Source organism: Drosophila suzukii, chromosome 2L (genome assembly GCF_043229965.1).
Source record: "Drosophila suzukii chromosome 2L, CBGP_Dsuzu_IsoJpt1.0, whole genome shotgun sequence".
Classification (NCBI taxonomy): Eukaryota; Metazoa; Arthropoda; class Insecta; order Diptera; family Drosophilidae; genus Drosophila; species Drosophila suzukii.
This window is the reverse complement of record NC_092080.1, coordinates 15,010,448-15,021,902: the sequence shown is the minus strand read 5'-3', so window position 1 is coordinate 15,021,902 and position 11,455 is coordinate 15,010,448. Positions and strand designations below refer to the sequence as shown.

At 45.7% G+C, this 11,455-nt stretch overlaps 4 protein-coding genes across 4 annotated transcripts; 3 read left to right on the top strand and 1 right to left on the bottom strand.

Annotated features, from left to right (window-relative positions):
- The first annotated feature begins 1,522 nt into the window (after positions 1–1,522).
- Positions 1,523–2,175, top strand: mRpL51 (mitochondrial ribosomal protein L51). Its single transcript, XM_017068883.4, has one exon. The coding sequence runs from the start codon at positions 1,612–1,614 to the stop codon at positions 2,134–2,136; it is 525 nt and encodes a 174-aa protein (XP_016924372.3). The 5' UTR covers positions 1,523–1,611; the 3' UTR covers positions 2,137–2,175.
- On the bottom strand, positions 2,142–3,831 carry PIG-U (phosphatidylinositol glycan anchor biosynthesis class U). Its single transcript, XM_017068872.4, has 4 exons — positions 3,614–3,831; positions 2,924–3,548; positions 2,586–2,857; positions 2,142–2,522 (listed from the first exon to the last, which is right to left on the bottom strand). Exons 1-4 carry the CDS (start codon positions 3,741–3,743, stop codon positions 2,269–2,271), a joined length of 1,281 nt encoding a protein of 426 aa, XP_016924361.3. The 5' UTR covers positions 3,744–3,831; the 3' UTR covers positions 2,142–2,268.
- A 680-nt stretch (positions 3,832–4,511) lies between these two features.
- LOC108005258 (U3 small nucleolar ribonucleoprotein protein MPP10) lies at positions 4,512–7,246 on the top strand. Its single transcript, XM_017068451.4, has 3 exons — positions 4,512–4,670; positions 4,739–6,479; positions 6,660–7,246. Exons 1-3 carry the CDS (start codon positions 4,576–4,578, stop codon positions 6,804–6,806), a joined length of 1,983 nt encoding a protein of 660 aa, XP_016923940.3. The 5' UTR covers positions 4,512–4,575; the 3' UTR covers positions 6,807–7,246.
- Positions 7,247–7,573: 327 nt separating this feature from the next.
- On the top strand, positions 7,574–10,423 carry LOC108021382 (ribosomal L1 domain-containing protein CG13096). The gene is made up of 2 exons (XM_017090080.4): positions 7,574–9,098; positions 9,519–10,423. The coding sequence occupies exons 1-2, from the start codon at positions 7,674–7,676 to the stop codon at positions 10,293–10,295; spliced, it is 2,202 nt and encodes a 733-aa protein (XP_016945569.3). The 5' UTR covers positions 7,574–7,673; the 3' UTR covers positions 10,296–10,423.
- The last annotated feature ends 1,032 nt before the right edge of the window (positions 10,424–11,455 follow it).

Sequence of the window (11,455 nt, the reverse complement as noted above, 5' to 3'; positions counted from 1 at the left end):
TCTTTCAAGGTCATTATAAGTGACACATTTCTTAAAATATTTCTTAAGATTTTTTCGACTTTGTTATTATACCACAGGGTATTTAAAACCATCATCTCTGAAAACCCGCCCACTGTTACATTTATGATTTTATATGACTCGCCTTCATTCTCGTACTTTTTTCAATACCTTCCACCCGCTATTTCTCAGTTTCAGGTTATTTCTTTTGGGGTAACATTCCGAATATCGCGTTTAGAAATCGTGAAAATGAAAAAACAACTTTGCCGCAGGTCAAGCGACCAAAATTTATGTTGCATGTTATGCCTCACTGTTACTGTTGGCTCGTTGGTTGCCTCTCAGGCTTGATGTTTCAGTTAGTTTTATCAAATGCATACCCACAAAAATATATACAATTGTATCTATCGATGTATCTGGACATGCCGGAATGCTTTATAATTGATTTTTTCACATTCATACTCGTAAAGCGATAAGAATATGAAAATAGATATAGCGAAAACCACACATAAATAAATATAAATAAATGTAAAATGATGATGGATGAATAACCAACTAAGGCAAATCTAAATATATTGAATATACTAAAATAAATGCTTTTTGATTTATCCTTCTTTGGATGCAGAAAATGAAGAATAATATAAAAAAAAGGTAATTTAAATGTTTTTAGCCAGGTTATGCAAGGTTTTTCAGTACTAGTTTTAACAGGTTTGTTTGTTACCTAAATTAATGGTGTTGTACCATTTTTGGCTCATCTCTTGGGCTTGATGAAAATCAGGCGACGAGGTAACGCGGGTAAATTGGGTAAGACAAGACTACACACGATATATACTGAAGTTGTGGTATCAACTTGTGTATTAAATTAAACTATATTCGACTTAATAAATACAAGTTCTAAAATGCTGCAAAAAATTGAACAACGTGTCATTGTCACCTTCACTTAGCCCTTTCCTCCGATTCCGTTTAAACTCTTCTTTACCATGCCTATAAAGTCTAGATAACGATAAAAAAGATCAAAATTGGGACCCATTTTATTATTTAAAAATAATTTATACATAATTTTATGGACAAATATAATTTATTATAATTGAATTATAACTATGGTAAAATAATTTAATTGAGTTTTAATAGACTTTCTAGACAAAAATAAAAGACATCTATAAAATTCATATTTTATAAGTGCAAAATATATGTAATTACCAGAAATTTTTTGAATTTAAAACGCGCTTTGTTTTTTGATATATTGCAGAAACACCTATTGTCATGTCGATATGTCACATTTAGATAGAGATGATACATCCGTTTTCATAAAAGTGACGAGACCTAGTTAAATAAAACTTAAGTTCATTCTGATTTTAAAAATCAAATTAACAAAAAATCAGAAAATTATAAATAAACTTTTTAATTTGTACAAACGTTTTTCTGGAAAAATGAAAAAAATAAAAATTTCGTGTAGTACCTTAATAAATAATTTGTTTGGTTGGTGCTGAATACCCGCAATTTCGATATCCCACTGTCACATATCGATATCTCAGCACGAACAGCTGTGCCGGCCTTGTTTTTCGCCCATTTCCAGACTGTGTTTACAATTATCTAATCGTAATTTAAAATAAAACCATGTCCTGGCTGGGAAGTGCGATTCAGAAGCTGGGCAAAGCTACGCTCCTGGTAGTGGGTGGAAAGCCCTTGGCTCCCGTGGCATCTACGAGCACCACGGTGCGGCAGTTATCCCATGCCGAGCGAAGAGCACGCGGTCCCACTGTGCGGCGCTATGGCTACGAGGATAAAATCTTCAAGAGCGGACTGCTGCCCCATGTGGACAACGGCCACAAGCTGCCCATGCCCGTGTACCGGCCAAAGAACGCCTGGGCCAAGAAGCGCGCTCTGTTTGGCCAGAACGACTACATCGACATTCTGGGCAGCGATCGACTGCATCCCGTGAAGGTCCTCTACTCCCTGCCCTCCTGGCTACGCGGCGTCTCCGGCAATGAGTACCAGGTGCTGCTGCGCAAGCGCAGGCTGCTCGAGAAGTCCAAATATCCCGTGGCCCGACCCACCAAGTGGCGGGAAATGGAGAAGCGCATCCTCTATCTATACAAGTTCCTCAATCGCAAGACCAAGACGGGCTATTCACACCAGTAGATCCATTAAGATCAAATAAAATGTTTTGTTTTAATCTGATATTGTTTGGAGTTCACTTATCTTAAGAGTATGCCTCTGCATCTGTACAAAGTTCCTGCATTCTATTTCTTATCGTTTTGATACTGTTTCTGCTTACTTCAGCACTATCCTCGCCTCCTCGCCATCGATCAAAATCTTCTGGCCATTGAATAGGCAGAACTCGCGTTTAACGTGAGCAAACAGCAGATCGGTGATGAGGAATATCTGGCCGGTGGAGAACGCCAGTGTGGCGCCAAAATAGAAATTGGCATTTGCCGAGCCTGCATAGATCCACAAATGCCAAAGGGCGCCCATCATGGAAAGGGTGACCAGGAAGAACGTGAAGACTACAAAGCCGTGGGACATGACTATGAAGAATAACAAATAATGAACAATCAGGGATGAGTTTCCTGTTAGACTAGCAAACTCACATTTCCAGCATCTTTTCCACAAGGGAAGCAAGGCCAAGTAGAAACCCACATCGCCCAGGCTGGGATATGCTCGAAAAACAGCCATGAGAGCCACCAGGACGGTGGCCAGCAGAAGAGGCTCCTTGCGCAGTTTAATAGTTAGTGGTACCAGGTATAACACAGTGGCATTCAGTTGGAATGTGATCAGGAACATGGTACGGAAGTGCTCGAACATTTCGGTGAAAAAGTACCAGAACAGTCCGATATTTGGCTGCAGATCGCGGAAGTAAAATCTGTAAATAAGTTGAGGGTTAGAATTAGGTACAGAACAGCTGGTAAGGATGTATAATAAAACTCACATGAATCCCAGAGTGCCATCCAAGAAGTTCCAGCTGTTAAGCACAAAATAGTTGGCCACCGCCACGCCCAGGCAACAGACTGCAAAAAGCAGCGATATGACCACACCCCTTTTGATGGAGTTTCGTGAGAAAATCAGGAGTAGTGGAGCTATTAGCACGATGGGATAGAAGCTGCGGACGGTCTCAAAGGCCAGGACCAGAAGGCTCGGAAGAAGCAGTCTTTTTACAAGGCAGTAGAAGAAGAAGGCCAGGAACAGATTGCTTAACACCGTGGAGGTCATGCCGATGCAGTTCATCACGGTCAGCGGATTGAAGAGATATGCCACGATCACCAGTTCCGGAATGTCCAACTTGTCCAGGCTGTTGAACTGCAACTCCGCCGTGTCCTTCGCGTACTCCTTTCGCTCCACCTTCTGCTGATCCTGCTTTTGCTGCACAAAGCGGTGGCTCATCGCATAAAGCAGCGCCGCGGTGAGGACATCCAGGATAATGTAGAACATGGCCAAGAACTGCGGGTAGTTTTTAAACAAGCCGGAGAGTGCACTTAGGATCAGAGGCGACTCGTGAACCAGATCGCCCAGGTAGGGATCGATGCCGCTCTGGAGCAGGAAGATGCCCTCTTGCACTGCAGGGATAACAAAGCTCCATTGAGGTACATATATGTGTGTGATGTGTACTTTGTTTACTCACTGCGCTTGTGTGAATTCAAAGGCGTCGCGAACTCCACCCGATTGCCAATCATCGGTGCCAGCGGTGTGCGGCAGAAGTAGAAGCGCACGGCGCCGCCCAGGAGGAGCAGTTTGAAGAACTTGGAATCCATCTTCTAGTGGTGCATGGGCATAGCTTTGGGGGGAATGTCTGCGGGTTCGACTCCGCCTGAAAAAAGCCGCCTACAGCTGACCTAGTGGTGGCAGAAGCTTCGATATGTTTGCGATGTTCGTGTCACGGTGCTGGGATTCCCGACAGCTGAGTTGCAACTGTCAAAAGTTGTTCACATTGGCCGCCACTGTTGCAAAAGCCGGTGAAACACACTAAAAACCAATCTTTAAATTTTCAAAATGACCAATACTTTTTTAAAATATTATGTTTCTTATATAATTATTATTAAGCGAGTTAGATCGACTCTTACCCTTTTCTCTTTTCATATGAACGAAATATTCACTGTTGCGTAGTTGTTCGCTGTTGCAGAAACACAACACCTATGTCTGAACAAACTATTTTTAACCGCCTTGTTGTTTCAGTATTGTCAAATAATGCGGTTTTCGTAGCAATATAGTGAATTTTGTGGCCGATAATTCAAATTGGGCTAGTAAAGTTTAAAAAAAAAACTGAAAAAGAGTTATTAGGCATATGTCAATGAAAATATGTACTTATACGTAAGCTGATTAAAAGTCGTTGTTTATTGTTGTTATTAGTTTTACAAAGTTTTTTGAGATCGTAAGTTTTTAAGTGTTTAAAATTATAAGCTATTTTAAATTTAGAGGGAATAGCGGATCTTTTAGCGGGAATCCAGGGCTGGTCGAAAACGTTTGGGACCGAAACCGTTTCACCAATCTGGCAACACTGAGTTGTTGTTTTCTACTTTACTTCACCGCACTTGCTTTAGGTTTATTGTATTTTAATTAATTTAAGCACATTAAACACCATTAAAAATGATTGGGAGTAAAAAAACGAAGAAGGCGAATGTCTTCAAGGAAATCGCCGAGAACTTCGAGCAGCTGACCAAGAATCCGGAGCGTTTCCTCAAGTTAGTTTTCCTCCTACTGCCGCGCGCACGTGTTTTTTCAAACGAATTCTAAACAATTTCCATTTCAGGCCACAGCCGGAACAATTGGAGGCCATCGAGCAGCTAATCCAGCAGACGTACGCCGTGAGCATCAGCGGGGATGTGGCCAACAAGGAGGCCCTGCTGCCAGAACTGGTGCTAGAGCAGATGGATGAGGAGCAGATCTGGCAGCAGCTGGAGATGCGCAACGAACTGGTGATTCAACAGCTGCTGGAACAGACCGCCCAGTTGACGGCCATGCGGGAGCAGCACCTGGGCATCGAGCTGGACGACGGCGAGGAGCAGGAGGATGAGGATGAGGAAGAGGATCAGGAAGCCCAAGAGTCGGCTGAAGAGGAAGAAGATGAAGAATCCGGCTTCAGCGACGAGGATGGAGGGAAAGGAAAACAAAAGACCACATCACCCATCAAGGAAAAAAAGAACAAGAGAGTGCGCAGCTCCATCGTGGACGACACCTTCTTCAAGCTGGACGAGATGAACGAGTTCTTGGAGCAGGAGGACGCCAAGGAGATGCGTCGGCTGAACAGCAAGCGTCGCGTGGAGCAGGCTGACGAAATAGATCACTTTGCAGAGGATTTTGGAGTGGGTGAAGAGGAAGAGGATGGCAATGTCAACTTTGCGGATTTCTTTGATATGGACGAGGAACTGGAAAAGCATGCTAAGACTAGCAAAGGCAAACAAAAAGATTTCTTCAATGAAACCGAAAGTCAGAGTGAGCAGGAAGACGATGAAAATCCCGAGGAAGCCGAGTCAGATCAGGAAGAAGGAGAAGGAGATGACAATGCCGAGGCTGGAGAGGATCGGGAAGAGGCAGCCAGCGAAATAGATGAATCGGAGTTTGTGGCAAAAAGTGGCATTGAACCGGCCAGCGATTCCGACTCGGACTCGGAGAAAGACAAAGAGGAAGAAGAGGAGGAACCAGCAGAGCAACCCACCCAGTCCTCCAATGAGATGCGAGAGGCTCGTTTGTTCCAGCGCATCCGCGACTACGAAGACGTTGTCCTGGGCGAGAAGCCCTGGCAGCTGAAGGGCGAGGTCAAGGCGGCCAATCGTCCACAGAACTCGCTGCTCGAGGAGATTCTCGACTTTGACTCCACAACCAGACCCACGGCGCCCATTACGGAAGAGGATAATCGCTCCATCGAGGACATTATCAAGCAGCGCATTCGCGACAAAGCCTGGGACGATGTAGAGCGCACCGTGCGACCGGTGAACACACCGCAGGAATATCGCAAGCAGCTTGTCCTGGATCAGGAGAAGTCGAAGCAGTCCCTGTCGCAGATCTACGAGGCGCAGTACCAGCGGGAGATGGAAAAGCTCGACCCTAACCGCGATGCCGATGACAAATCTGGTCCGGAACCCAAAGAACACCAAGAAATCAAGAAGGCAATGCGATCCCTATTCCTCAAACTGGACGCTCTGTCCAACTTCCACTTTACTCCCAAGCCGGTGGCGCCAGAGATTAAGATTGTGACCAACACACCGGCAGTGCACATGGAAGAGGTGGCTCCGGTGGCGGTGAGCGATGCTAAGCTGCTGGCCCCCGAGGAAGTGTTCCGCGGACCCAAGCACGCTCCTCTTGGCAAGACGGAGCGCGACCGGACGGACAAGAACCGCGAGCGCCGCAAGAAGAAGCAGAAGCAGCGGGCCATCAACTCGGCTCTGGAGCAGCGCGATCTTCAGCGCGCCAAGGAGGGCAAGGCGCCCACGAAGAAGGAGGCGGATGCCAAGTTGCTGAAGTCTATCACCAAGAATCGCAATGTTCAGAAGGTAAATACAAATGCTCCTGCTGAGTGTATCATTGTTTTCATAGGCTACATCTTCATATTCATTGGCTTAAAAGTATTTTAAGTAGGTGACGAACATAGGTTCCGCACAATGGTTTGCTCAATTTATAATTTAAGCCTATACCAAACGTAATAGATAATAAATACGACATTTTTCTTGCAGATCAACGCGAGCAGCAACGACCAGGGTGCCCTGAAGTCCTCCAAGGCGTTCTTCAGCAAACTGCAGGACACCACGGCGGCCACAGCATCCAACAAGCGACCGAAAAAGGATCCCTCCAAGGCGAATGCCAAAAAGCTGAAGCTTTAAATGTACACTTTAAGACTCCTCCAACTGGTAATTGCCCTCAGCCAGCCAAGTTCCTTCGTCTCCAGTCACGTGCCAGAAAATGGGCACAAGCACACACACAAATGTATGTCCACAAAGGATTCCTGGTTGCAAGAATAACTTTTGGCGTGTCCTGTGAGTCTGGGGAGTCCTCAATTTGGGGCTCCATGGGAGCTGCCATGCGCTTGTACTTTTAATGTTCCATGTGCGAGTGTCCTGCGTATGCGTATGTGATGTGTGGGCGATTTGCGTGTGGCTGTGTGCGAGTCAAGGACATTCGGTGGCCTGGTGTGGCGATTAGGCACGCGTGTAGTGTGCGGAATATGATTATTTTTAGAATTTACTTAAAATAAACTGTTTGCTATGTAAATAGAACCCTAATTAAAGGAAGCTGCAAAGTGGTTTCTTCAAATGTTTTCGTATTTTTCTTGGATTGGAATTATTTTTGTGTGGTTTGAGCCATTACAATATATCTAAAGGAGTCCTAGGAGTTATAAGTTAAGTCTTTAGCTCGTTTAGCCTAACGCTATGCATTTCAATCGCGTTTTTCTCGAAACCACGTCTTGGAAACACAGCTCAAAACTTTAAAAAATGATTTTTAAAATTGGTTTTCCGTTACAGCTTACCGGTTGAGTTGGGACTCAAACCAAGTGGTGAACTTGTTCATTTCTATCAAAGTCCTTCACCGAATTAGTTTCAGAGTGACCGTTTGGAATATTACAAAAAAAAATATGTGCGGTATAATTGACAGACAACTCCGCGGCCACACTTCAGCATAGCACGTGTAGTTTTGTTTTAATTTAAAAAATATTTTTGCCCGGGATAATACGCATCAGACGCCTAGTTAAAATGGTTAAAGTACAGAAACCGCAGCCCAAGTCGCTGAACAAGAGCAACAGCATCGAGGGCGTGGTCAAGAAGAAGGGAAAGCAGGAGAAGGCAAAAAAACTGCCCGTGGAAGCCACTTTGGATTTGGCCAGCGGCAAAAAGACGAAAAACGCGGTGGTGAAAAAACCAGATGCCGCCAAAAAAGAGCCAAAGGCGGCCAAAAAGGAGGCTGAGAAGCAGACAAAAACAAAGGCGGCTAAGAGGCCCCTGATTCTGGCTCCTCCGGAATCGCCGGCTGCCCCTCCTCCAGCGGAAAAAAAGTCGAAGGGAAAGCCGGCTGCAGTGGACAAAAAGAGTGCAGCGAAGAAGCCCTTGATCCTGGCGCCTCCCGAGTCGCCAGTGGCACCCAAAAAACAAGAGAAGAAAGCCAAGGCTGCTCCCGTAGCAGGCAAGAAGGAATCCGCTCCAGCTAAGAAGCCTGTCCAGGAGCCTGCGCCAGTTAAGAAGTCAGCACAGGCTGCTGCTCCAGCTAAGAAGGCTGCCCAGGCTGCTGCTCCGGCTAAGAAGTCAGCCCAGGCTGCTGCTCCAGCTAAGAAGTCAGTAGAGGCAGCTGCTCCAGCTAAAAAGGCAGCACAGGCAGCTGTTCCGGCCAAAAAATCGGTTCCTGCTGCTCCTGCAGCCAAGAAATCAGTTCCAGCTGCTGCTCCCGCCAAGAAATCCCAGAAGGCCGCTGCTGAAGCACCAAAAAAGAGCCAAAAACCAGCCAAGGAGGCACCGCAAGACAAGCCCGCCAAGGCTCAGCCCGCTGCCCAGCTCCAAAAGAAGACTAAGCCAGTGCAAAAGCTCTCCAAGCCGGCCAAGGCGCCCAAATCCAAGAAGCCATTCAACAAGTCAAAACCCGGTCAGGCCAAAAGCAAGGCCATCAAGAAAGAGCCCGTCAAGGCAAAGAAGCCCGTCGAACTCACCTTTGAACTGAAGTCCTTTGATGAGAAGAGGTACCAGGAGATTGTCAGCGAGAATAATGTGACTAAAGTCTGCCAGGCCCTAAAGACTTTGGTGTCCGGAGAGGTGGCCAAGAAGAAGACTACCTCGATCTTCACCGACTACCGCTACGTTCTGCAAGTGTGCAGCTACAAGATTCCCAGCTGTCCCAAGCGTATGGTCAAGTTGAACCTGAAGCATTCGCTGGTGGGTAGCGACGACGATGTGGCTCTCATTGTCACCGATCTGCAGCGTGGTGCCAAGTTCGACTCCGACCCCACCAAGCAGCATTACGAGGATCTGCTGCGCGAGGCCGGCGTGAAGCAGCGCTTCACCATCGTCCCTTTCAATCAGCTGCGCAACGAGATGGGCTCCTTCGAGGCCAAGCGCAAGTTCCTCAACAGCTACGACTACCTGCTGTGCGACGGTCGCCTCTCGGGTCAGGCCACCGCCTTTTTGGGAAAGGTAAGAGATCTGCCTGCTAATGAGTGTGTTCCAGGAACCCAAGTATCATCTTCTGTCATAAAATAATCCCAACAGAGGGTCACGTAGATCACGTAGAAGGTTTTTAGCAAAAAAGAAACTCATGCACTTCGGATTATTTATCCCAATCCGGGTTTAAAACAGGAAAGAGTGAGCGATTGCAAATACGACCTACTCAAAATAATTTTTGTTAGACTAAAATCGTATATAAGACATACTTTAAGTATTACCTCTTATCTTTTCTTCTATAATGATTACTTAGTGCATCAACGTCCATCAAAATAAAAAATAAAATTATATATCTGTCTATACTTTAAGGATACGATGTATAAAATCATCTGTTGAAAATTAGCTATATAATATAAAAAATTCACATATATCTTATTTTCCCTCCATTTGCAGAAAACCCAGAAGCCCAGAAACGTGCTGCATCCCGTCCGTCTGAGCAAGGACAACGACAAGCTGGCGCAGGAGGTGACTCGTGCTCTTTCCCGCACCGCATTCAGGCAGCTGTCCAAGGGCGATCTGTCGGCCATTCCGGTGGGCAACCACGAGCACAGCCCCGAGCAGCTGGCCGAAAACATCCTGCTGGTGAGCAAGCAGCTCCAGCAGGTCTATCCCGGTGGCCTGGCCAACATCCGGTCGATGTACCTCAGGATCGACATTACTGGCACTTCGGCGCTACCGCTGTATGTCAGCATGTGTGCACCACCGGCTGATACGCCCTATGTGGTGGGTCCACGGGAGCAGCGCATGCTTAAGCTGAAGAAGCAGGCCAACGAGGTGCTGTCCAAGTTTGCCATGACCAAGGATGCTGACTTCATAAAGCTAACCAGGGATCAGGTCAAGCGCAAGGCGGAGCTGCGCGAAGAAAAGGCGGCTTTGCTGGTCGCTGATGCTGCTGCTGCCCCCAAGGACAACGATGGCGAGGACACTGCTGTGCCCACAAAGAAGGCCCGTAAGGACTCGTCCAGCGAGGGCGCCAAGGCCGAGGCAGAATCTGATGAGGATGAGGAGGTCGAGGAGGCGGAGGACAGCGCCGGTGAAAGCGACGAGGATGGCGACGATACTGATGGAGATGATGATGATGAAAATGACGATGATGATGACGACGACGAGGATGACGATGAGGAAGATGACGACGAGGAGGATGATGATGATGAAGACGATGATGAGTAAAAAGCCAGTCTCATTGCTCTTCGTTAGTTGTAGGTTTATTTCTATATATGCAAACACATTTTGCTATAATTCCGTTTGCAATTTTTACAACAGTTTTAAGTAATAAACGAATGTTTTAAGTATGGAAATATTACTGACCTTTTTATTCAACAAAATCTATGTGCACAGGGCAGTGAGAAAACGCTTGATCCATATGCCAAATTGGCTTACTGTAAAATATGTTTGGTCTCAGGAATTAAAGTGCATATGTTACTTTACATTATTAAAATTTGTAAATAACCCTGAAAATAACCATTAACTTGCACAAAATTAATTGAATGCAATCCCATTTCTGTACCTGTCGGTGGTATGCAAATCTGTAAAGCAATAACGTTTTAAAAATCATGTATGATTGCAAGCCCAATGGTTTGCGCGTAATGGCAATGAATATTCACAATAAACCGATATCTGCATATCCTCAAATCAGGCATGAACTTATGGTCGGCGATTTTGAATGCCCTTTGCAGATTGCTTGTTCGCGGAAAATGGTTCAGATTCCTGTTGATATATAGCAGCTCAAAGTGGATGCCAACAACCCTTCGTGGCATCCTTTGAGGTCATAAAATCCAAATATGCATTATGTCCCCGGACTTTCTGCCCAGCGGGAAGCTGCAACGTGTACACAACAAAGTCAATTTCAATTTTCTTAAGAACTTATTTATATGCATGCGTTCTTTTCTATATGTTTTCGTATGATCCCAAAACTATCCGGTGGGAGTACAGCAAAATGCAATTTCTTTGATGTCCCCGACGAATTATGTATGTATAGAAGAGGGGTTGGGTTTTTTTGGGGTTGACCAAAAGTGGACCTCCGCCTGCATAATTCCTCTTAATTAGGCTTATGGATTGCTCCTGGCTCCCTGGAACTTTGACAGTTGTATGTTCAAGTTCACAGCTGTCAATTACAATTCCATTTGAGATCCATTGAGCTTTTTTATGTGGGCAAGGTCGCGGCTCTGGAGATTAGAATCACGTTCAGGCTAACCGCCGAATAAATAAAGCACAAACAGTAACCAAAAACCAAGCCGGACACGTCGTCGGGAGCAACAAAAACATTGTAAAGCTTTTATCAGTCCAAATCATCATTAGCCGCGTTTTCTGCGGCTGCCATAAAATCCATA